A 26,799-nucleotide genomic window follows, 5' to 3' on the forward strand; every position below is an offset into this window, starting at 1 on the left:
GAAACATCAGTGAGGAATGAGGAGGCATTGACTCCACCTTCAGTACCGGAGGGATGTGTGTGTGGGTGATGAGTAACTTCACCTTCCACTGGTTCCTCAGGGGAAAGCAGATTCCCGTGCCGACAGGAGTATAAGCAATGTTTAGGGAAGAGGTGAAGAAGGTAGGGAGATCTGTTAAGCATGGAACAGAATTCCAGAGGTCATAATGGAAGGATCTGGGAGACAGAGAGGGAAGAGATATGGGACTGGGTCTGGTAGAAGAAACCAGAGCAGTGAAATGAGCGTCTGGGAGAAAACAGATGGTCAGGATGGATGGAGGATGTGCCCCAAGGTGGGAGGGGAATAGTCCTCTCGCTCTGGCTCTTCCAGAATAGTAGGTGCCACATGTTCTATGGGGTGAGCAGCATCCTTTTGTGCCAACTCCCCCGTCAGTGTTCTAGAGTATCATTAAAAACTTGGCTTTTCAGTTAGAAATTTCAGTTAGAAGTTGAAGCAGTGATCCCTGAGCTGATGTGGTTCACTAAAGAGAATGTTTTCAAAAGAGGGCTAGTAGAGGACTTCCCTGGTGGTCCAGTGGTTAAGACTCTGTGCTTCTAATGCAGGGGGCGTAGGTTCAATCCCCGGTCAGGGAACTAAGATTCCACGTGCTGCGTGGCATGGCCAAAACTTTAAAAAAATAAAGATAAAGCATTAAAAAAAAGAGGGCTAGTAGATTGTGGTGAGAATGGTGATGATAACCCTATATATTTACCATTGGACTTACCCCACTAAGGATGTAGTTTTGCAGATGATATTGGGAGTCGTGGATGAGATCACCTAGAGAGAAAGTAGATTGAGAAGAAGACCCTGCGCAGACCTGGGGAGAGCCAATAGTTTAGAGGTGGACAAAGAGGAGGATCCCCTAACCCCCTTCTCGCCCAGGAAAAGTGGTGGAGGTTGAGTAGCCAGCGAGTTAGGAGGAAACCCAGGATCTTGCAATGCCAGAGAGCCCAGGGAAGCAACTGTTTTTAAAGAGGAGTGGCCAACAGGGACAATGCTTTAGACAGATATATCTGTCTGTATTTTAGCCAGAAATATGAAGGTGTCCTACTTTATAACCAGAATAGAGACTATAGCAAAATTATATATGACTCCTCCAGCTTGAAATCAGTTCATTTACTGGGATCGTTTGATGAGTTTATTAGACATAGTGTGGATCCTCTTAACTGCTGGATTTGTGCCAACACATCCTACATATTCGTGTGAATATTGAATGCATGTTCAACACACCTCAGTTCTTTCCTCTAAGCCTGTGACAAGAGGTACACTGTGCAGTACCCTGAATACAAACCCCAGCACATAAACATGTAGCTCTGAAATCATTGTATGGCAACACATGTTCATAAAATGGTCATTAAGTATTTCAAAATATGCTAACAATTTTCTTTGGGTTCTGAAAATAAAAATGCAAATTTCTGTAATGTTCAGAAAATGTGTGCCCTTCATAGTGGATTTGCTCATCTTCAGAGATTTGTGCTTGATTTGTATAAGACCACCTTGATGAACTGAAGGTTAATCGATTGTGGGCTTGAAGGATTTTCTCCAAATTTTAGAAGGGCTTTCATGTGGGAAAGGGAAGAAAAGCAGCTTCTAGCTCAATATAAAATCATCTAAGATAGAATTGGATTCATTGAAAGATAATGATTCCCCCTTGAGTAGAGACTGGGGAATTACTCATTTAAGGCTGTACAAACGGGATTTTAAAAAGTTTTTCATGGGCTTCCCTGGTGGCACAGTGGTTGAGAATCTGCCTGCCAATGCAGGGGACATGGGTTCGAGCCCTGGTCTGGGAAGATCCCACATGCCGTGGAGCAGCTGGGCCCGTGAGCCACAATTACTGAGCCTGCACGTCTGGAGCCTGTTCTCCGCAACAAGAGAGGCCGCGACAGTGAGAGGCCCGCGCACCGCGATGAAGAGTGGCCCCCACTTGCCGCAACTAGAGAAAGCCCTCGCACAGAAACGAAGACCCAACACCGCCAAAAATAAATTAAAAAAAAAAAAAAAAAATACTGGGCAGGACCACTGACCCTCCAGCTGGGACCTTTTAAAAAAAAAAAAAAAAAGATTTTCATTATGTGAGTAACAAGATAATTTCTAAGGTCTTTTCCTAGCGTACGATTTCATGAGTGTATGTACCTGGGGTCTTTAAGAAATAAGGACGGATGGGACTTCCCTGGTAGTGCAGTGGTTAAGAATCCGCCTGCCAATGTAGGGGACACGGGTTCCATCCCTGTTCCGGGAAGATCCCACATGCCGCAGAGCAACTAAGCCCGTGCGCCACAACTACTGAGCCTGCGCTTTAGAACCCGCGAGCCACAACTACTGAGCCCGCCTAACACAACTACTGAAGCCCGCGTGCCACAACTACTGAAGCCCACGCGCCTAGAGCCCGTGCTCCGCAACAAGAGAAGCCACCGCAATGAGAACCCCGCGCACCGCAACGAAGAGTAGCCCCCGCTCACCGCAGCTAGAGAAAGCCCGTGTGCAGCAACAAAGACCCAACACAGCCAAAAATAAAATAAATAAATTTATTAAAAAAAGAAATAAAATAAGGAAGGAAATGTAACATTGATTTTGTAGTTCAAATTGTCTGTATTTCTAATGTACGATATAAAAAATCTCAAATAATAATTAAGAGGACTATAATTATCCATAATCTCAGCATTTTAACAGTTATTTTCAGTTTGGGGTGTTTCCTTTTAATATCTATCCTCGTGCATAATTAGTTTCACAAATGTGCGCTTATAGTTCTGTTTCCTTTCTGTATTTTTCAGTGACTTTCGCTCTCAGGAGATAAATTTAAGGAAATAAGTGTGTTTTCCTGGAGTCTGTTAGTCTTTAATCCCGAAAACCACTGGCAGCTGTGGTGGGTAGGAGCCATGTGTTGAAAACTGTCCAAGGCCACAGAGGCTTCTTTGAAAAACTGATTTTGCAGCTTGTGGGCATTTCCTAAACTATATTGTTCTATTGTTTTTTCCCCCTGAATTAGTGGACCATGGCCTTGCCAGGTTGGTGACGGTGTATTGTGAGCATGGCCATAAAGCTGCCAAAATCAACCCCCTCTTCACTGGCCAAGCCCTGCAGGAGAACGTGCCTGAAATCCAAGCCCTCGTGCAGACCCTGCAGGGACCCTTTAATACCGCAGGTAAAGCCCATCAACAATGGACTATCCACGTGACAGTTAACTGCCAGTGAGGTGGGGCTCTTTTCTCTGTTCCTGAAGGACCCACATGCCCGCTGGAGCTGAGGCTTCCACGGGTGTGAGGAGACAGGGGCACATTCGAACACTGTCTGGGAGGAGCAGTGTTGGGGTTCTAGAATGGTCTTCTGATAGGGCCCGTTTCCTCTGTATTCAAATCATAGATACAACGGCCAAAGGGTACATGAAAAGGTGCTCAGCATCACTAAGCATCAGGGAAATGCAAATCAAAACCACAATGAGCTACCACCTCACACCTGTTACAATGGCTATTGTCAAAAAAAACCCCAAAGATGGATAAACAACACGGTCCTACTGTCAAGCAAAGGGAACTATATTCAATATCCTGTGATAAACCATAATGGAAAAGAAAATGAAAAAGAATGTATATATATATGTATAACTGAATCACTTTGCTGTACAGCAGAAATTAACACAACATTGTAAATCAACTATACTTCAATTAAAAAAAAAAACCCAAAGATACAAGTGTCGGTGAGGATGTAGAGAAAAGGGAACTCTTGTGCACTGTTGGTAGGAATGCAAGTTGGTGCAGCCACTATGGAAAACAGTATGGAGAATCCTCAAAAAATTAAAAATAGAACTACCATATGATCCAGCAATTCCATGTCTGGGTATAAATCTAAAGGAATTGACATCATTATCTTAAAGAGATATCTGCACTCCCATGTTCGTCACAGCTTTGCTCAATCAATGTCAAAGATCTAATGTTTATTGTAAGAAACCATACACGATATAAAGAAAATGTTGGTTTGTTAAATTCATATTGTAGGCTTAGGCAAATGACTGATAATTGATTTGGTGCTGGGCCAATCACATGCTACAAACCTTTCTTTTCTCTGGCTAAGATTCAGGGAGATTTCCTTTTACCTCAGAATGTTGCATTGCTATCAATATTAATTCACATTAAGACCAACTGTGCAATAATAGGCATTGCTTTATAGATATTAATAAGACTTGAATGTTTTGGTAGATAAATATTTCAGATAAAGGTAGTACGTGTGATTTGTAGCTATAAAGCAGATGAAAGGTAGGTTCACAATTTAGTTCGAAATGACTATAGAATCAAAATTTGGCATAATGCATCATGATTCTGTTCGAGAGAAGAAAGATTTTTATTCCCTCTCCTTTTAGTACCTTATGGCCTTTGATCATATTTTTAGTTTTGCCTTTAGAAAAATCTAGATAACCCGTTACTTGGAATGAAATGCTCTGAATTCAAATAAGGATCTTGGTATGTTCTATAATTAGTTACATGGTTGATTATTCTTTAAAACGATCCCTTTGATTCCATTTCATAGGATTACTGAACATGGGGAAGGAGGAGGCCTCTCTCGAGGAAGTCGTAGCCTATCTCAACCAGATCTACTGTGGGCAGATTTCTATTGAAACCTCCCAACTTCAGAGCCAGGAGGAGAAAGGATGGTTTGCCAAGCGGTTTGAGGAACTGAAAAAGGAGGCATTTACCACAGAAGAGCGAAAACATCTGTCAAAACTAATGCTAGAATCTCAGGTATAAAAGTAGCAGCTAATATCAAAGAAATAGGTTGACTCATTTTCTACAAAGACATATAAATATTGAAGAGAGGGAGTTAAGACATGAACTCTCTGAATGTAGCCCCACTTACCCCATGGCCTCAACACAAGGGGCAGTGTAACACATACCACTTTATTCTAAGTAGAAAGAAGTAGATCGCCAAACAACAGAACTATTGGTTCTTCTCAGAGTCAATATGTTTTATGTATTTATCTATTCCCTCTATAGAAGCCTGCAAAACCCTTAAGATCTTATTTCTCTTTTTATTACCTGAAGTGATAGAAAAAAGGGAACTGTATGTGGAAGAGGCTCTCAGTACAGATGAACGGGATTGACTGTCAGGGCTGTGATCAGGACTCGGGCCTATCAAGATGACAAGAAACCTGTTCCCAATAATGTGGGTGGTTGGCTAGTTTGCAGCCCAGATGAAATGCTATTGTAGAGCCCTGCACTAAAACTCACGTCATGGGACAGGCCCGGCATTCTGAGGGGTCCCCGTTGGGGTGAGTTCTTCTACCGCTCAGGTTGTTTCCTCCGCGTCCCTACTGCTGTCTGGTGTCTCCTCGGCAGGGCTTTCCTGCCTGGCTCTGGGCGACTTCTGTGCACCTCTGCGGTCTGTAGTGAGGGAACCCTGTTGCAGCTGCTTGAAGTAGTGTGGGGTCTTCTTAAACGTGTTTGACTTTGACCCAGGTAGTTGGCTGTCCAGTAACTAATGCGTCTGACGTGGTGTTCCATAGGAGCTTGACCACTTTTTGGCCACCAAGTTTGCCACGGTGAAGCGATACGGAGGCGAAGGAGCTGAAAGCATGATGGGCTTTTTCTACGAGCTGCTGAAAATGGCGGCCTACAGCGGGGTAACGGATGTCATTATTGGGATGCCACATAGAGGGAGGCTGAACTTACTGACAGGCCTTCTGCAGTTCCCTCCAGAGGTAAAAGACTTTCTATGTTTTCCACTATTCATGTACAATTGACTGTAAAAGAATAAAACCAATGGTAATAACTGCTTTTAGAAAACCGACTAAGCATATGAGCCATTTGTCCAGGAGACAGCTTAGTTAATTTTTTTTTTTGATTTGAATTTTATTTTATTTGTTTATTTTTATACAGCAGGTTCTTATCAGTTATCTATTTTATACATATTAGTGTATATATGTCAGTCCCAGTCTCTCAATTCATTCCCCCCCGCCCCCTGCCACTTTCCCCCCTTGGTGTCCATACGTTTGTTCTCTACATATGTGTCTCTATTTCTGCCTTGCAAACTGGTTCATCTGTACTGTTTCTCTAGATTCCACATATATGTGTTAATATACTATATTTGTTTATCTCTTTCTGACTTACTTCAGCTTAGTTAATTGATGAAACCTGTTGCTGTTGGATGGCCCTGTTCTTTTTCCTTTTGTTTGTTTATTCTTTTGGCCGTGCCACATGGAATGTGGGATCTTAGTTCCCCAACCGGGGATCAAACCCACGCCCCCTGCTGTGGAAGCACGGAGTCTCAACCACTGGACCACCAGTGAAGTCCCTGGACCTGGCATTTAGGTTGATTTTCTGTATCAACTTACAGAGGTTCTTCACTCAGGGAAGTTAAAAGTTAGTTTCCTATGGATGATGCAAACAGATAAATTCTGTTTTTCGAAGCATGCTTTCCCTATTTCATAAAAATCATTCAAACAAACACAAAGATCTGTGCAATTTGATACAATTTTACCTTACAAAAAGTTATTTTTACCTTCCACATATTTGCAGTTTATAGTTAATAGATTGTATGAAACTAATAACACATTGTTATCTCAAGAGACCCCTCTAAGTGAGTGGTTTTATAGGTTATTGGATCTTGGTGTTCCTGTTCTGTCCAACTCAGCTGCTCTGTAAGTCTCGAAAGACTTGAGGGTCAGGACGGAAGATTCGATGTCAGGGAGCATCAGAGAGACTCATGTCTGATAAGGTTGTAGCCATTACGCGTGGATAAACCTCATTACTATTCTTAGCCAGGAGATTAAAAATAATTATAAACGTTAAAGGACCTTTCAAAGTTAGATGGAGTTAACGGAGCCTATGGGAGGATGTGTTATCCTTGAGAATATTAGAAAAAACACATGGGGACCCTAGTACGCTGTTGGTGGGAATGTAAATTGGTGCAGCCACTGTGGAAAACAGTATGGAGGTTCCTCAAAAAACTAGAACTAGAACCACCATATAACCCAGAAATTCCATTCCTGGGTATATATCTGAAGAAAACGAAAACACTAATTTGAAAAGATATATGCACCCCAATGTTCATAGCAGTATTATTTACAATAGCCAAGATACAGAAGCAGCCTAAGTGTCCATCAGCAGATGAATGGATAAAGAAGATGTGGTACACAAACACACACACACACACACACACACACACACACACACAATGGAATACTACTCAGCCATAAAAAAGAATGAAAATTTGCCATTTGAAACAACATGGATGGACTTGCAGGGTATTGTGCTTAGTGAAATAAGCCACACAAAGATAAATACTGTATGTTGTCACTTATATGTGGAATCTAAAAAATAAAACAAACTAATGACTATAACAAAAAAGAAACAGACTCACTAAGAGAACAAACTAGTGGTCACCGTGGGGAGAGGGAAGGGGGGAAGGGCAGTATAGGGGTAGGGGATTGAGAGATACAAACTACTTTGTAAAAAATAAATAAGCTACACGGATATATTGTACAACACAGAGAATATAGCCAATATTTTATAATAACTATAAACAGTATAATCTCTAAAAATTTTGAATCACTATGTTGTACACCTGAAATTTATATAATATTGTAAATCAACTATACCTGAATTCTAAAAAAAATTTTTTAATGAAAAAAATATATGTGATGTCATGTCTAGGGGCCAAGCTTTACCTTTATTATTCATACCTCAGTGTTTCTGATGCTAAGAGACTGATAACCAGCTTTGAAAAGACACCTTAGAAAAGGTAGAATACGACAGAATAAAGTAATGGCCAGATGGAGACATGTGCTTAGATACCTGCAGAAATTCTCTCTCTTTTTTTTTTTGGCCCGCTCCATGCAGCTTGCAGGATCTTAGTTCCCTGACCAGGGATGGAATCTGCGCCCTCGGCAGTGAAAGCGCAGAGTCCTAACCACTGGACCGCCAGGGAATTCCCCTGCAGAAGTTCTTAAACCAAAAATTGCATTCCTAAAATATCCCAGACAAAACAATTACTGAAAGACACAGAAATGATTATCAATGATCATATTTGTGAGAAACACATCCATCCCTATACTGTGTGAGTTTGTATGCTCCTATTTGCAGATAGGGCAATAAGAAGCTTTTGTGAACTGGAGAAGCTTTGGGGTCATTCAAACCATTTGGCCAGTAGAGAATAACATGCTGTTTTTGGTAAATACTTTGGTTTGAGACCCAGATTTGTAGCCGAGGACCTTTAAACCATCTAGTTAATTTCTCTTGCTCATTCATTTTTTTTTTTTTAAATCTCAAACTCCTGATTTATCCCTCCCCTTCCCCTTTGGTAACCATAAGATTGTTTTCTATGTCTGTGAGTCTGTTTCTGTTTTGTAAATAAGTTCATTTGTATCATTTTTTTTCCTTTTCTTTTTTTTTTTTTTTTGGCTACGCTGCGTGGCTTGCAGGATCTTAGTTCACAGGGACTGAACCTGGGCCCTTGGCAGTGAAAGAGCAGAGTCCTAATGACTGGACTGCCAGGGAATTCCTGTATCATTTTTTTAGATTCCACCCATAAGTGATATCATATGATATTTGTCTTTTTCTGTCTGACTTATTTCACTTAGTATGATAATCTCTAGGTCCATCCATGTTGCTGCAAATGGCATTATTTTGTTCTTTTTTATGGCTGAGTAATATTCCAGTGTGTGTGTGTGCACACACACCATATGTTCTTTATCCATTCATCTGTCAATGGACGCTTAGGTTGCTTCTGTATATTAGCTATTGTAAATAGGGCTGCAATGAACGTTGGGGTGCGTGTACCTTTTCGAATTAGAGTTTTCTCTGGATATATGGATCATATGGCAACTCTAGCAACTCTGTTTTTAGTTTTTTAGCTTGTTCGTTTTTAAAATGGATAGTAACATCTATGTCATAGAAGACTGTGAAGATGAGGTGACAGAATGTATGCAGAGAAGTCCTTTGAGAATTGGACAACATAGTTTTTAAGATGCCACTTGCGCTAAGCAGTGTATGCCATCCCCTGACTAAATGGGATTAAATTCTTATTTTCTCTCTATCTTTAACAAGAATAATACAAATTCTTTTGGAAAATACACACCAACAGGTGTATTTAAGAAAAAATATTTTGCTTATTGCAAGGCAGAGGTATCTTACCATCTGCATCAGGCTAGACTCTTCTGAAAGTGTTGGAACTTCATATGACTGAACGTCTCCAGATAGTTCTGTGCATTCGAGCAGTTACAAGTGTGTGCTTATCTTTATTTATTTATTTATTTATTTATTTAATTTTTGGCTGCGTTGGGTCTTCGTTGCTGCCTGTGGGCTTTCTCTAGTTGCTGCGATGGGGGGCTACTCTTCATTGCGGTGCGTGGGCTTCTCATTGCAGTGGCTTCTCTTGTTGCGGAGCATGGGCTCTAGGTGCATGGGCTTCAGTAGTTGTGGCACACGGGCTCAGTAATTGTGGCTCACGGGCTCTAGAGCGCAGGCTCAGTAGTTGTGACGCACAGGCTTAGTTGCTCTGCGGCATGTGGGATCTTCCCGGACCAGGGCTCGAACCCGTGTCCCCTGCATTGGCAGGAGGATTCTTAACCACTGTGCCACCAGGGAAGTCCCTATTGTGTGATTTTAAACGAACCACCTCTTCGCATTTTTTCTTGTACGTTTATTCGGCATAGCTGATGTTCCGTAAAATGCGAGGCTTAAGTGAATTTCCGGAAAACGTCTCAGCCGCTGGCGATGTCCTGTCTCACCTGACGTCCTCGGTTGACCTGGACTTCGGCGCGCACCATCCCCTCCACGTGACGATGCTGCCCAACCCCTCACACCTGGAAGCTGTTAACCCCGTGGCTGTTGGGAAGACTCGCGGGAGACAGCAGTCCAGGCGGGATGGGGACTACTCTCCAGACAGGTCGGCTCAGCCTGGGGACAAGGTCATTTGCTTACAGGTACTGGTAGCCTCAGGAAGTGAGGCCTGAGGTTGGAAAGACCAGGAAGTAAGAATGTCCAGGTTGGTAGTTATGACAGGAGATGACAGATGTTCCAGATGAAACTGAGATGAACTTTTGGGAAAAGAAGATTTTGGGGGTTCTTTAAAAAATTAATAGCAGATGTGAGGTGTAGTCTCAAGGCAACTGACTTTTAGTTTTGACTGATTTTTAAAAAAATTTTTAATTAATTTTTTTATTGGAGTATAGTTGATTTACAGTGTTGTGTTAGTTTCAGGTGTACAGCAAAGTGAGTCAGTTATACATATACATATATTCACTCTTTTTAGATTCTATTCCCATATAGGTCATTACAATACAGTAGGTTCTTATTAGTCTACTATTTTATGTATAGTAGTGTGTCTATGTCAATCCCAATCTCCCAATTTATCCCTTCCCCCTCAAGGCAACTGATGGAGGTCTTCACTGTGTTTTTCCTTTCTTGAGTTATGAATTAATTAAGGGGATATAGACCGGCATACCTGCTACTGTTAAGAGGACAGATGTCATTACTTCTCTGAAATTATAACCCTCTTGGAAACGACGTGGTATCCGTCTGTCTAACGAGGCTGCAAGAGTCTGGATTTATTTTATTTGCTTGCTTGTTTGTTTTCCAATGAAGGTCTTTGGCATTAAGGCAAACAATACAAATTATATAATGTATTGCTTCCTCTGCCCCCCACTTTTTGGTAGCTCTACAGGTATATTTTAGAGGTTTAGATTGTGGGTCACATTTTTCTTCTGCAAGTATTCATTTAAATATGAACGTTTAGGGACTTCCCTGGTGGTCCAGTGGTTAAGACTCTGCGCTTCCACTGCAGGCCGCGAGGGTTCGGTCCCTGGTCGGGGCACTAAGATCCCACATACCACGCCAAAAAAGTAAAAAAATAAATATGAACCTTTAACTACTGGATAACTACTAATTAATCCTGGATATCAGTAACTGAGTCTTCAAACCCAACGGAAAAAAGTAAATCTACAAGGCAGTAGAATATTTGGCTACATATACAAATAACCACATTATCTTATTGTTAATTTTCCATGGGCCAGAAACTTGTAGTAAATAAATTGGGAGTAAGCAGAATTGGATTTGATTATGTTATAGTATTTCTAAATAGAAATCTTCAAATCATTAGCCAGACATTCTCTTCACCTTTCACTTGAATTCATGAGACTCTAAAATATTTCAGTCATTCACATTTTCCCAGTACATTAAGCTGATCTTAAGACTGATTTCTGAAGTAAGAGGTGAAAGTGGCATTTTCTTTAAAGTGATAAGAAACTGCCCTCTTTTCTCTACTTTGTGTTCCCAAAACATTTTGCCCTGGTGTGTCTGCCTGGGTCTTGCCTCACTCAAGTTCAAAATTCTAATTTATTGTGGGAACTTGAAATTTGGAGTCTATAAAATCATGGTGGTGAGATTCTGGATACTACTTCTGCTGTCTGTCTTCTGTTCATCTTGGTCCTGAGTGTGGTGGAAGTGGATTGTCATATGTGATCCTCTGTGTGTGTCCAAGCCCCCTGCTGTGTTTGGCTGAGCAGTTTCCACTGCCCCCAGCATTCCTTGGGGCTTATGGACCCGACTCCTGCAAAGCTTTATGGGCATCATGGAGTGTTTTCTCTTTTAAGACAGGAAATAAAATTAGCAGATGACACATGGCTTTAGTGCCAAGAACCCTAAGACTATGATAAAACGACGCAAGTTATGAACAGATGTTATGTTCTCAGCAATGCCTCCCCTGTAAACGCTTTTGTAAAGGAGTGGAAGAGACACCCAGCTCTCTTCCTTGCTTTACTGGTCTCCTTTTACACCATTACCCCACAAGAAGTCCCATCAGCAAGGAGGCCAAAGGGTGTGGAGTGTTCAGATGCTAGGAACCCCTTGACCCTGTGTGGACCACCGTGCGGCTGAGGGTTGGACTTGCCAGTGTAGCCTGGTGTAGAAAAGACAAGGATTCTGGAACCAAGAAGCACTGAGTTCAGATCCTGGCTTTGCTGCCTTCTAGCTTGGCATGCTTGGTTCTGTTCCTCAGGTTCTCTGAATCTCAGAGGTCAATGGGAGTATGTTACATTCCTTATAGTGTTCTGAGGATGAAATGAGAACATAGTAAGTTCCTTAGCCCAGGCGAAGGGCTTGGAGGGGTGGGGGAATAAGTCAAAAAATGGAGGCATCAGGGCTTTCCTGGCAGTCCAGTGGTTAAGACTCTGTGCTTCCAATGCAGGGGGCACGGGTTCCATCCCTGGTTTGGGAAGTAAGATCCTGTGTGCCATGCAGTGTGGCCAGAAAAAAATGCAGGCATCACAGAAGGTCTAGTCCTAGGCACGTGAAATACGTACTCTTTCTGAACCTTGGTTTTCTCATCCGTGAAGAGAACAGTGGCGATTCCCTTACCTGGCCCCTACACCTGATTGTTGAATGGATCAATGGAGATAATGGACATAGCATTGTGGAGGTGATGTAAGGGTATGTTATCACTACGTCTGGATGCTCCAAAACGTCAGTCATCCCTGTAGGCCCTAGCAATGGGAAGGTGTGGGCTGGAGATTTTGCTAAGCAAAGCAGTGCTTCCTTTCTTAGCCAAAATGTTCTACCTATATACAAATTACTCTTTTAGGACATCTTCGCTGTTATTAAAAAAATCTGCTTCCAAGGATTCTTTCTTTTTATTTATTTATTTTATTTATTTATTTTTGGCTGTGTTGCGTCTTTGTAGCTGCGTGCGGGCTTTCTCTAGTTGCGGTGAGCGGGGCCTACTCTTCTTTGCGGTGCGCGGGCTTCTCATTGCGGTGGCTTCTCTTGTTGCAGAACACGGGCTCTAGGTGCATGGGCTTCAGTAGTTGTGGCTCGAGGGCTCTAGAGCACAGGCTCAGTAGCTGTGGCGCACAGGCTTAGTTGCTCCGCGGCATGTAGGATCTTCCCGGACCAGGGCTCGAACCCGTGTCCCCCACTGCATTGGCAGGCGGATTCTTAACCACTGCGCCACCATGGAAGCCCAAGGAGTCTTTCTTCATTAGTATTTAGGTCTTTTATTTCTGCTATTATTAGAGCCACAATGGTTACCATATCAGGTCATTTTATTTAATTAATTAATTAATTTATTTATTTGGCCATGCTGTGCAGCTTTCAGGATCTTAGTTCCCCCGTCAGGGATTGAACCCGGGCCGTAACAGTGAAAGCGCCGAGTCCTAACCACTGGACCACCAGGGAATTCCCCATATCAGATAATTCTATTCTTTAGCTGAGCATTTTGGCTGTTTATGATAGTAGCCTTTTATTTAATAACTTTTTAGTTAAAATACATTTGTCATATAACATCATGTAAAGTTAAGGTGTACAACATATACCTTATTGATATAACAGCCTTTTATACAGCATGAAGTCAGTGGAGCTCATACTTTCTCCTAAGGTCTGCATTTCCCTCATTATTTGCTTTCAACTTTTCTAAAAAAAATTCACCCCCTTTTCTACCACCTTCCATTTACCAGTTTTTTTAAAATTAATTTATTTTTTATTGAAGTATAGTTGATTTACAGTGTTGTGTTAATTTCTGCTATAAGCAAAGGGATTCACTTATACACAGATGTATACATTCTTTTTAAAATTCTTTTCCATTATGGTTTATCACAGGATATTGAATATAGTTCCCTGTGCTTTATGGTAGGACCTTGTTTTCAGGTTTTGTGCTATTATGATCTAGCAGACTTCACAAGTTCTGGAAGAATAGCACATTTCAGAGATTCTCTTATAATAGTATTTTGCTCTTTCCCCAAAGCCTCCTTTCACTTGTGTATGATATACTTCCCCACGCGCCCCCCCCCATGCTCCTGTCTTTGCTGTCACATCATTCTCTTTTATGTTAGCCGCAGTGGTGGCTAATGCACCCAGTGGGAATGAGGTGACGTGAGCTACACGCGGTCTCGTTTTTGGGGGAAAATGATTGGGGAAGAGTGAGAGTTCGAAGCTGTGCATTGGTCTTAGTGTCTTGCAGGCTGTTTTCATGATTGCTTTACTAGAGTTGATATTCCTTCTACCCCTCCAATCGCCCTTCCTTCCGTGGTGCTGCTGTGAACACTAGCGTGTTGATGGGTATGTGAGAAGTGATGGGTATAGGTGATGATGTGGGGCAGAAGGAATAGGTCAACTGGTGGTGGCTGCAGGAGGAAAAGGGCTGATTTAGCATCTTTGAAAGCTGCTTGAGATCAGCCTAACCATTCTAGGAAATCCTATAACTGGCAGATTTTTAGGAGGGTAGGGGAGCAGTGAGAGCATGGTTGTTTTTATTCCTGTTACTATTTGGAAACCTAAATTTCTCCATCGCTTACGTTCATTTTCTTTTTTTCTCCCCCGTGATCTAGGTTCACGGTGACGCTTCTTTCTGTGGTCAAGGGATTGTTCCTGAAACATTTACGCTCTCTAATATCCCGCATTTCAGAATTGGTGGGAGTGTCCATTTGATTGTCAATAACCAGCTGGGTTACACCACTCCTGCAGAAAGAGGAAGGTCTTCCTTATACTGTAGTGACATCGGTATGTAACACAGGGAGGAGTTGATGCTGTGGAATCAGACAAGGAATTCCTGGAGAAACTTCTAGTTCACTCAGAACAGTGAGCCTCACTGCTGGTCCCATTTTAAATTTTGGATCAGATATGGTCAGTGGTCACCAACAGTGTTCTTAATATTCCTTTAAGAGTCTGAGTGTGATCTTAAAATCCAAGGAAATAAAACAAGAGTAGAATTTAGAGGGTGCAATCTCAAAATGCTTAAGTATCTAGTTTAATGATCTGCTGGAATCCAGAGATAACACAATTAGTACAGCTAGGGCAATTGTCTTTAGGATATTCAGATTTGGAGTACCCAAGATCACAGTCAAAAAGGATATGTTCAACCAGTAAACTTGGCCAAGTGGTCTGGTTGGAAATCAGATGTGAAGAAGCAAAGTCAGCTTGTTTTAACCTGTGGAAACTAGTAGTATTAAAAGAAACACAGGGCTTTTTATTATTCATTCCCTATTTCACAGAATTTCCAGAATTGTTAGATGGTAAGAACTGCTCTGTTTTTACATCCAGAGCCTGGCCTGGATGCCTTTTGGGGCTACCTACATGAATTTTTTGTAATTAGTTAGGTAGAGATTTGAAAATTCATTCTCAATCTTCTCTTTGGAGAAAATCCATTTTTTTCTCGGATACATCCTTTAATGACCCTTTTATCTCAGGAAGAAAGATAATAGTCATGATGATAATAACAAATAAGTATCAGTTATGATGTACCAGGCTCTGTTAAGCACTTTATATGCATTAACTCATTGCCTCTATAGGACATCACTAAGAGGTAAGAGCTATTATCCCAATGTTACAGACAAGGAGACTGAGATTCATAACTTTACCAGGATCACAAAGAGCTGGGACTTGAACTCATGCTTGTCACCTCGCCTCTAAAGTGCAGGTTCTTTTTTTTTTTCATAAAGTGCGGGGTTTTTTTTTTTGGCCGCACCATGTGGCTTACACGAGCTCAGTTCCCCGGCCTGGGATTGAACCCAGGTCATGGAAGTGAAAGCCCAGAGTCCTAACCACTAGGCCACCAGGGAACTCCCAAAGTGCAGGTTCTTAACACCCAAGCCAAACTACCCCTAAGGACAAGGGCTGTCTCCCCATGCGGGCAACAGGACTTGGGGGTAGGTTCATGGGTTGACTAGCCGGCCTCATCTCCAGCTTCTCTGCCTCAGGGAAGCTTGTGGGCTGCGCCATCATCCACGTCAATGGAGACAGCCCAGAGGAAGTGGTCCGGGCCACGCGACTGGCGTTTGAATACCAGCGCCAATTCCGGAAGGATGTGATTGTTGACTTGTTGTGCTACAGGCAGTGGGGCCACAACGAGCTGGATGAGCCCTTCTTCACCAACCCGGTCATGTACCAGATCATCAGGTACAAGGATGAAACGTCATGCGATGTGCCCCTTTCCCCACAGTGCTCACATTATTATTTGTGTTAGACACTCTCCGGTAGGGCAACCAGCTTTCCCAGTGTGCCTGGGACATGAAACTTTCAATGCTCAAACTGGGACAGACCTGGGCACACTGGAATGGTCATCCTTTGCGTCACAGGAAAGCGCCCCATGTTCTTCCAACTCTACATATTTCCTCAATGAATAGACAAAGGGCGACTTCACCCCCTCACCTAGCAGAGGGAGGACTGAACAGAAGATGTAGGCAGAGCCTTGCCCGAAGCTGCTCAGTGCGACATTGACAGGAGCAGAAACAGAACCTCCATGATTCACTTCTGCAAACTATAGACGTGGACCTACTTTGTGCCTTGGCAAGAGGTTACATGATGGATTTTAACGAAGTTCAGAACTGCACTGTCCAGTGTGGAAGCCTCGAGCCATAAATGGCTGTTGGACACTTGAAATGTGCCAACTCCTGAAGGAAATGTGCTGGGAGTGTAACATATACACCAGATTTCAAAGACTTAGTGTGAAAAAAAGAGTGTAAATGATCTCGATAATAATTTTTATATTGATTAGGTATTGAAGGGACAATATTTTGGGTATATTGAGTTAAATCAATATATGATTAAAATTAATTCCACCTCTTGCACCTTTTCTAATGTGACCACAGGGAAATTTGAAATTACACATTGGCTTGCGTTATATTTCCGTGGGACAGTGCCAAGTCAGAAGGTTCATGTGATGGAGAGAAGTGTGTTACTTTGGGATTTCCTATTTATTTATGTATTTATTTATTTGGCTGCACCAGGTCTTGGTTGTGGCACGCAGGATCTAGTTCCCGGACCAGGGATCGAACCCGGGCCCCCTGCATTGGGAAGACAGAGTCTTAGCCACTGGACCACCAGGGAATTCCCAGGATTTCCTTTTCAGATGCTAGAAAATAAAGTAGATCCCTCTTTCCTGCTTTATTTCCTCATAGACATAAATTAAAACAGAGGAATAAACTTGGTGACATTTTATGGGCCTTTCTGGTCGTAGGTAGCAGACTGCCCTTGGAAGAACAAATCTGGTTTCTCCATTTAGCTTTGAACTTAGCACCTGAATGACTTGATGTGACTCAGGACCCTGCTTTTAAAAATATATCCTGTCTACCTCTCACTTTTTTCAGGATTAAATATGATGATCAATGTGACCAGACTTGGAAGTTTAAAGTATTAAGCAAATGCAGAGTAGCATCATCGTTATTTCTATTGTTGTAAAACCCAGATGCTGAATAGTTACAGCCTTCTTCAAGCAACCTGAAACAGATGCCGGCAACTTTAGGTTCAATCCTTTTTGAAATAAAGGGATGCAGAATAGGTAGACAATATAAGTCAGCCTTGTAAATAACTGTCCAGAATTAACAGTTTGTAAGAAAACTCTACTACTCATTACTTCTGCCTGACTGTAGACAAAAGCTTATAAAGATAAATTTGTGGGCTTCCCTGGTGGCGCAGTGGTTAAGAATCCACCTGCCAATGCAGGGGACACGGGTTCGAGCCCTAGTCCAGGAAGATCCCACATGCAGTGGAGCAACTAAGCCCATGCACCACAACTACTGAGCCTGCGCTCTAGAGCCACAACTACTGAAGCCCGTGTGCCACAACTACTCAAGCCCATGCTCTTAGAGCCCATGCTCCGCAACAAGAGAAGCCACTGGGATGAGAAGCCCGCGCACCGCAACAAAGAGTAGCCCCCGCTCACTGCAACTAGAGAAAGCCCGCACACAGCAACGCAACCCAACGCAGCCAAAAACAAATAAATAAATAAATTTTAAAAAAGAAAAAATGGGCTTCCCTGGTGGCGCAGTGGTTGAGAGTCTGCCTGCCAATGCAGGGGACACGGGTTCGGGCCCTGGTCTGGGAAGATGCCACATGCCGCAGAGCAACTGGGCCCATGAGCCACAATTACTGAGCCTGAGCATCTGGAGCCTGTGCTCCGCAACAAGAGAGGCCGCGATAGTGAGAGGCCTGCGCACCGCGATGAAGAGTGGCCCCCGCTTGCCACAACAAGAGAAAGCCCTCGCACAGAAACGAAGACCCAACACAGCCATAAATAAACAAAAATAAATAAATTTAAAAAAGAAAAAAAAGATAAATTTCACTTGCTTGTTTTCACTTGCTTGCCTGGAAGAGGTGGTTACTCACCACTGCCTTTAAAAAACAAATTTATTGGAGTGAAAGTCACATGACATAAAATGGACCTTTTATTTTTTGGCTACACCATGGGGCGCGTGAGATCTTTGCTCCCCGACCAGGGATCGAACCCGTGCCCCCTGCAGTGGAAGTGTGGAGTCTTAACCACTGGACCGCCAGGGAATTCCCTAAAATGGACCATTTTAAAGTGAACGATTCAGTGTGAATTAGTGCATTCCCAATGTTGTACAAGCACCCCCTCTATCTAGTCCCAAAACATTTCCCGTGTGCATTTTTATAGCGATGACACTCCAGAATACCTTTGACAATAACTGTTTCTGTCTCTCCTTTTTTTTTTTTTGGCCGCATTGCATGGCTTGTGGGATCTTAGTTCCCCGACCAGGGCTCGAATCCGGGTCCACGGCAGTGAGAGCCTGAGTCTTAACCACTGGACCGCCAGGGAATTCCTGTATCTGTCTCTTTGATTTTTACAAATCATATTGATTTTTGTTTCCCTTTTCCTTGGATAGAGCCCGGAAGAGCATCCCCGACACGTATGCAGAGTACCTTATGGCCAATGGACTCATGACCCAGGAGGAGGTATCGGAAATCAAAGCCTCCTACTACGCGAAGTTAAATGGCCATTTAACTAACATGACGCACTACAGCCCCCCTGCCACGAACCTGCAGGCCCACTGGCAGGGCCTGGTTCAGCCAGAAGCTTGCATCACCACCTGGAACACAGGTGTGCCCCTTGACCTCCTGCGGTTTATTGGCAGGAAGTCTGTGGAGGTACCGGAGGAGCTCCAAATGCACAGTCACCTTCTGAAGATGCACGTGCAGGTAGGGAGCCCGGGAATCTCTGGTTATTGTTTGTCCATCTCTCACAGCAAGGAATTGGTGTTGGTCTGGTCTTGTTGGTTGGCTAATGCACTTGGCAAATATTTATTGTGAACCAATCCTAGCAGTGTTTTGGTACTGATCGTCAATTAACTCAAATTTTGTCTACTTCTATTTTTCCTCCACTTATTCTTTCAGTCATTCATTAATACATTATATATACAGGTACTGCATGCACATTATTAATAACACAGCCATACAGGAATGCCCTTTTTGGTTTTTCTGAGCAGTGAGCAGAAGACACTTTCATTTTGAGGAAGGTGCTCGGGGTTTGGCTTAAATAAAATAAATAAAAAGCAGCACACGTACTCCCGAAAGGCAACCATTTACACCCTTAAGCATGTTGAGGTTTTACATGTTGTCTCATGTTAAGGATGGATTGACAAACTGTCATGGTTTGCCTGTGGTTTCCTGGAACGTGGGACTTTCAGCACTAAAAGCAGGAGGAGAGCAAGGAGATATAGGTCTTCATCTTTCTTGAACTTGGATGAAGACACGATGAACTCTGGATTATTTTTAAAACACTAACTTCGTTTGTAAGTTTCTGTTACAGGTGTAGAGAGTATTAAAACAATCTGTGTACTCACCATCAGGCTGAAGACATAGAATATTACCAGTGCCGTTCCTCTCTCCCCCTCCCTGATGTCTCCTCCTCCCATCCATCTGCCGCGTTAACTACTCACCAGAGTGCCTGTTTGTTTTGCCTGCTTTCAAATGTCATGTACTTGCTGTCATACTCCGATGTTTCCTTCTGCAGTATCTGTTGTACTTAATGTTATGTTTTTGATTCTTAACCATTGTTGCCTTACATTTTTTGAACTCAGTGTGAAAAAGGATGGGAACTCTTAAAAGTTTCTTTTCCCCTCCCGTTCAATTTTACAGTCCAGAGTGGAGAAAGTGATGGATGGAACAAAGTTAGACTGGGCCACGGCAGAAGCTCTTGCCCTAGGCTCATTACTTGCTGAAGGTAAGACATTTCTGTGTAGCTGCACAACGGGTAGGGGGTGCTTTATATGACATTTCTTATATGTGACGCCTGCAGTTTTGAGTTACAACTACCTTGTATTGTTTTTATTGACGAGAGAGGTTCTCAAACGTGTTAACTTTTCTTACCTGAAAACATTATTTAATCTTGGTATAAGTCATGTTGACAATCTTCATCAGCGAACAGACTATGGAAACAAAGGACTCAGTGCTGGATGTATTGGAAAGATATTTTCCTTTAAAAATTGTAGGACAAATGATGACTCTTCACTCTTAATTAGACTACGGAGTTTTGAATATAGGACAGGTATATTTTAAGAAGGATAATCTATTGTCCTAAGGACAGTTCTCAGGATGAGCCGATGTATAAGAATTCAGGGTCACCAGGCCTTACAGGCCTTATTATTACTTAGGTTATTCATGGGAATTTGGATTTTTTTCTTTTCCTTCTTGCTTGCTTTAAGGTTTTAATGTCCGTCTGAGTGGCCAAGATGTTGGCCGTGGAACTTTTAGCCAGAGGCACGCAATGGTTGTTTGCCAGAAGACCGATGACACCTATATCCCCCTGAACCATATGGACCCTAATCAAAAGGGGTTTCTAGAGGTAGGCTGTTTTATTATCGAGTATAAACCTCAGGTGCTGGTGATTATAGCTACAGGCTTCTTAGACCAACTAGAAACAGATGTCGGAAACTTTGGGTTCAGTCCGTTTTGAAATAAAGGTATGCCGACTGGGTAGACAATGCCAGTCTATGCACTTGGAGTGGAAGTAACAGACTAGCGAGTAGACTAGAGCTGTTTTACTCTGGCTACTTATCTGTAATCATGTAAATGTCAAATGGGTGTTCATTTTGTCAATCCAAAATTGATTATATAACCTGCTCGTTGCTGAATTCATTAAAGTGAGTCGAAGATGTGGATAATAAGCCAACATTTCTTGCCAACTTAAAAAAAAAAAACCCACTGACTTAAGGTTACTTTATTCCCTAGGGTTTAGCGGGCTTGATGAATGTATCCATTGCCATGTATTTCTCTGTGCCAGTTGCTGAGTTAGGTTCATTAGAGTCAAGAGCAGGGCCTGGGTGTTTTCATTTTTGTTTCTCCAACAACTAGCATAGTGCCTGGCACATGGAGTTTATGAAATTATCCTTTAAGGTACAATTAGTGGTGTGTCATCTTTTTTCCTACTCTAGCCATTTGTTTGAGAGTATTGGGTTCACGGATACTCTTTTTTTTTTCAGTAAATTTATTTATTTTATTTATTTATTTTTGGCTGCGTTGGGTCTTTGTTGCTGCGTGCGGGCTTTCTCTAGTTGTGACGAGCGGGGGCTACTCTTTGTTGTGGTACGCGGGCTTCTCATTGCAGTGGCTTCTCTTGTTGTGGAGCACGGGCTCTAGGCGTGCAGGCTTCAGTAGTTGTGGCACGTGGGCTCGGTAGTTGTGGCTCACGGGCTCTAGAGCACAGGCTCAGTAGTTGTGGCCCACAGGCTTAGTTGCTCCGCTGCATGTGGGACCTTCCCAGACCAGGGCTCGAACCCATGTCCCTTGCATTGGCAGGCGGATTCTTAACTGCTGTGCCACCAGGGAAACCCAATACTCAATATTTTTTTAAAAAATTCACTTTGTCAAAAGCAAGCTTCCAGGATAATTACTTAAAGGACATGCAGCCCATCTTTTCTTTAAGTTAGTCTAAAATCTCCTCCTTGATCAGTATCTAGACTGGTGACCTAGATACTGAAACATTTCGTATTTTCCCCACCCAATGTCTTTTATTGATTTGTGATTTGATATATAGTATCAATTAATTTTGAATATTGCTATTTAGAAAGCCCCAAGTAAATGTCTCACATCTGTTATGGGGATACTGTCAAAGATTTCATTTATTATCTAACACCTTGTCCTTTATATGAAGACCCTGGGGGGGACTCCTGCTTGATCTTGGTATTGAGAGTAGTTGTAGTTCCCTGAGCAGTGGCTTGTCTTTATTGTGTGTACATCGAAAATTCTGCAACCGATCAACCTTCCCTTATCAATAATGGCTTCTGGGAAGGGGTAGAGGCCATGGCAGCCTCAAGAAAGCAGGTTACCAGGTTGTATGTTTTCCCCAACCCTGTTGGGTGTGTCAATCTATTTATTTTCTTTCTGTCCACCTACTTTTTTTTTTTGGCTGCACAGCGCGGCATGTGGGATCTTAGTTCCCCGACCAGGGATTGAACCCATGCCCCCTGCAAAAGAAGCATGGTGTCCTAACCACAGGACCACCAGGGACTTCCCTGTCCACTTACATTTAAACTATCATTTTGTGTATTATCTATATTTACAGGCCATCTTAAATAATTTTTGGAATAAATGAAAGCATTAATAGATTCAACAAATTAATGTAGATAAGGGTATACAAGTATATGAAGTACAATAGATGCATAGGAGAAGGGGCAGCTAGGTTACTTGGGGATTCAAAGGAAGAGCTTTAGAGAGGAGGCCAGATTTGAGCTGGGACTTGAGGGACATTTGGAATTGCCTAGTCTAGTAAATGTAGGTGGACACAGTAGTGCATACCTAAGCTGTGAAGTAAGAGGCCCTGACCTCATGCTCAGGGAACTACATATAGCTTCATGTGACTGGAGTTTAAGCTGCAAAGTGGATACAGAAGTAAAAGAAGAGACGGGCCAGTCAGGACTACCCACGTTGTGAAAGACTTTGAGTGTTATGTAAAGAGAAACCATGGAGGAATTTTGAACAGGTGATGAGTTTTCCATGTTAGAAAGAGCACTCCTGATGATACTTTGGAAGCCTGAGTTGAAGAAGGGTGAGACTTAGGACAATTTCTAAGGAGGCTTCTCAGTCATCTAGGCAGGAAATCCTGGAGCTGTGAATTAGGGCAATAGCAGCGCAGAGGGGAGATGGGGCCAAGACTTGAGAACTAGTCAGAAAACAACAGCTATCGGACTCAGTGGTAGGTGTAGGGAGTGAAGAAGACCAGTCCTGGTTATCTCCTAGCTCCCTGACTAGGGCAGCTGGCATATGATGATGGCATTTACCCAAATAAAGAGTAAGAGAGAGGAACAGGTGTGGTAAGGAAAGATGATGGACTAAGTTTTGGACATTAAACTTTGACATAGATATTTCAGGTAATTAGATATGTATGTCTGGAGTTAATGAAGGAATCTGGTCTTGGATGTCTATTTGGAAGTCATCAGGGTGCAGGAGTGTTTGAAACCACAGGGGTGGGAGAATCTCTCTGAGAGAGAGCAGAATAACAGATAGGGTCCTGGGAAAAACAACTTTTTAAAAATTTTTTTTAAATTTTTATTTTATTTTTTTTATTATTATTATTTTTAAATTGGTGAGTGACTATTTATTTTTATTTTATTTTATTATTTTTTTTGGCTGTGTTGGGTCTTCGTTTCTGTGCGAGGGCTTTCTCTAGTAGTGGCAAGTGGGGGCCACTCTTCATCGCGGTGCGCGGGTCTCTCACTATCGCGGCCTCTCTTGTTGTGGAGCACAGGCTCCAGACACGCAGGCTCAGTAGTTGTGGCTCACGGGCCCAGTTGCTCTGCGGCATGTGGGATCTTCCCAGACCAGTGCTCGAACCCGTGTCCCCTGCATTGGCAGGCGGATTCTCAACCACTGCACCACCAGGGAAGCCCGGAAAAACAACTTTTAAAGGGCTGGCAGAGGAAGCATTTTCCCAAAAGAGCGTCCAGAAAGGCAGGAGGAGAACTTAGAGTCCCTGTGTCATCGAACTTAAGGAGGGAGGAATCTGAAAAGAGGAAGAATAACATGGCCGTTGGATTTAGCAACTGGAAGGTCAAGGTTGACCTCCTCTAGAGCTATTTCTATGGAGTGAGGAGAGCAGAAGCTAGATTGTACTAGTTGAAGGGTAGACAGGGGTTCAGGAGGTAGAGACAACTAGATTAGATAATTCTTTCTAGGAGCCTGACTGTTAAAGGAAGCAGGAGCCAGAGAGCACTGGCCAGGGGAATATTCCTTGTGTTTTTTTTTGTTTTTTGTTTTTAGCCGCACCGTGTGGCATGCGGTATCTTAGTTCCCCGACCAGGGATCGAACCCGTGCCCCCTGCATTGGGAGCACAGAGTCTTAACCACTGGACCCCCAGGGAGGTCCTTTCTTGTTTTATTTTTAAGCTTTTGATTGTTCATTTGCCGAGAGGAGAAAGCCAGTGAGGAGAGGTTCAGAAAAAAGGAGTTTGGTGATGAGCCGAGTGAAGAAGCAGAGAAAAGGTTTGGATTAGAATACGAGTGGGTGTGTCAGCCTTGGGTAGGAAGAGAGATAGGGAATGAGGTGAAGACGCAGAGGTGCAAGTAAAGCACTCAGTTCAAATCCCGTTGACAACAGACTCATGGATCTGAGAAATATAGTGTCTCTTTTCAAGTTAATGTCTTGTAAAGATCATAATTGAAATCAAATAGAAATCAGGAAAGGTAAACTATGCATAATCCCACCATACTAATACATTATCTGTTTTCATTTTTTGTTGTTGTCATTGAGTGCTTATCCGTATAAACCATGCATTTTTATGGTTGTAATCATAGTAGAGATGAAATTTTTTTCCAGAGTTTTTTTTAATTAAAAGCTTTATTGAGATAAAACTCATAGAATTCAACGTTTCAATGTGTACAATTAGTGGTTTTCAGTGTATGCAGTGGTGCAACCATCACCACTATCTAATTTTAGAACATTTTCATCACCCCTAAAAGAAAACCATACTTATTAGCAGTCACACCCCATTCCTTCCTTCCCTCAGCCCCTGAAACCCACTAATCTACTTTCTGTTTATATTGATTTATCTATTTTGGCCTTTTTATATAAACAGACTCATAAATATGTGGCTTCTTATTACTGGCTTCTTTCACTTAGCATTGTGTTTTCAAGGTCCATCCGTGTTGTAGCATGTGTCAGTATTTTATCCCTTTTTGTTGCCAAGTACTATTCTATAAATATGTAACTTAAGGACTTCCCTGGTGGTTCAGTGGTGAGGACTCCGTGCTGCCACTGCAGGGGACGTGGGTTTGATCCCTGGTTGGGGAAGATCCCATATGCCTCGCAGCATGGCCAAAAAAAAATTAAAAAGTACCTTAAAATTTTTTTTAGAAAAATGTTGAAACAAACACAAAATTACAAAAAAGTTGGATGTATAATGCAAAAGGAACTTTTTCTCATTCTGAGACATTCGAGCCATCCAGATGGAAACATCAGGTTGCCAGCCTGATGCCCTACGTGTGTATTTCCTACAAACTAGGTCGTTCTCCTACATTACCCCAATGCAACCATCCAAGTCAGGAAGTTAACACTGAGACATGGAGACATCTGGTGCACAAACCCAGTTCAGAGTTGTGCTGCCTTGAACTGTCACATCTCTTTAGCCTCTTCAGAGATGTAATTTTATGTTCTGCTTTTTTAATCTTAACATATGGTGATGATTCTTTTGCTTTATCATGCAAACAGGATATTAGAAAAATGGATTCCGAAAGGTAGGCCTTTTTCAAGTAACTTTCCCCCCCTTTGTTTGTTTGTTTGTTTGTTTTTAATTAATTTTTATTGGAGTATGGTTGCTTTACAATGTTGTGTTAGCCTCCACTGCACAAGAAAATGAATCAGCCACACACATACAGATATCCCCTCCCTTTTGGACTTCCCTCCCATTTAGGTTACCACAGTGCATTAGGTAGAGTTCCCTGTGCTATGCAGTATGTTCTCATTAGTTGTCTATTTTATACATAGTACCAATAATGTATATGTGTCAATCCCAGTCTCCCAATTCCTCCCTCTCCACCTCTTTCCCCCGTGGTATCCATATATTTGTTCTCTATGTCTGTGTCTCTATTTCTGCTTTGCAAATAAGATCATCTATACCATTTTTCTAGATTTTTAAAAATATTTATTTATTTATTTTTGACTGCATCAGGTCTTAGTTGCAGCACATGGGCTCTTCGTTACAGCGCGCGGGCTTCTCTCTAGTTGTGGAGCGTGGGCTCTAGAGCGCAGGCTCAGTAGTTGCGGCACGAGGGCTTAGTTGCCCCATGGCGTGTGGGATCTTAGTTCTCCGACTAGGGATCAAACCCACGTCCCCTGCATTGGATGGCAGATTTTTAACCACTGGACCACCAGGGAAGTCCCTCCCCCCAACTTTGTTCTGTGACATTTTTTAAAAAGCTCTTATGACACCGTTTTACTCTCAGCTTCAAAGGTGGGGCATCTGAGAAGTTAATTTTGCTTCTCCTTCAAGAAAATCTTTAATGCCCATATTCCAACCTTTTGTATGTCTTCCTCTGTTTGCCCCAACTTTTCCCACACACATCACTCATGGAGAGCAGGAGATGTCCTCTCCCAAAGGGATGCGGGGATGAATGAAAGCACAGCTGCCCTCATGGCCCTCCTCCCTTTTGAGCAGTTGGTACCAATATGATGCTTTACCTTTACAGATTCACATCCCATCTTCCCTGCATGACGGTTCTGTTCTCCTCCTTTGCCCTAGGTAAGCAACAGCCCACTGTCGGAAGAGGCCGTCTTGGGATTTGAGTATGGGATGAGCATCGAAAGCCCTAACCTACTGCCCCTCTGGGAGGCTCAGTTTGGCGATTTCTTCAACGGTGCTCAGATCATCTTTGACACGTTCATCTCTGGAGGTTGGTGTTGGCCTATGGGTGGGTAGTGGACGTGTGGCATCAGCCTCACGGGGACAAATGACGGAAAAGGGGCCATAACTGCTTATGAGACTCCTGTGTACCACGGCATCCCCCTACTCCGAGAGTTGGGAGCCTGTTCTGTCATCCACTGGGGCATGGC

At 42.6% G+C, this 26,799-nt stretch overlaps 1 protein-coding gene across 2 annotated transcripts in view; it reads left to right on the forward strand.

Moving 5' to 3' along the window:
- DHTKD1 (dehydrogenase E1 and transketolase domain containing 1) overlaps positions 1 to 26,799 on the forward strand; it is a 52,162-nt gene that overhangs the window by 11,784 nt on the left and 13,579 nt on the right. The window contains exons 2-11 of one of the 2 annotated variants that reach the window (XM_082449673.1): positions 3,029 to 3,184; positions 4,561 to 4,772; positions 5,534 to 5,728; positions 9,683 to 9,952; positions 14,348 to 14,519; positions 15,716 to 15,914; positions 18,641 to 18,953; positions 19,893 to 19,977; positions 20,459 to 20,598; positions 26,489 to 26,639. In XM_082449673.1, the coding sequence (XP_082305799.1) occupies positions 3,029 to 3,184; positions 4,561 to 4,772; positions 5,534 to 5,728; positions 9,683 to 9,952; positions 14,348 to 14,519; positions 15,716 to 15,914; positions 18,641 to 18,953; positions 19,893 to 19,977; positions 20,459 to 20,598; positions 26,489 to 26,639 (1,893 nt within the window). The remainder of the gene's footprint in view (positions 1 to 3,028; positions 3,185 to 4,560; positions 4,773 to 5,533; positions 5,729 to 9,682; positions 9,953 to 14,347; positions 14,520 to 15,715; positions 15,915 to 18,640; positions 18,954 to 19,892; positions 19,978 to 20,458; positions 20,599 to 26,488; positions 26,640 to 26,799) is intronic. The other variant, XM_082449674.1, reaches the window with a different exon arrangement.

This window comes from Balaenoptera physalus (assembly GCF_965194825.1).
Source record: "Balaenoptera physalus genome assembly, chromosome: 2".
Taxonomy (NCBI): Eukaryota; Metazoa; Chordata; class Mammalia; order Artiodactyla; family Balaenopteridae; genus Balaenoptera; species Balaenoptera physalus.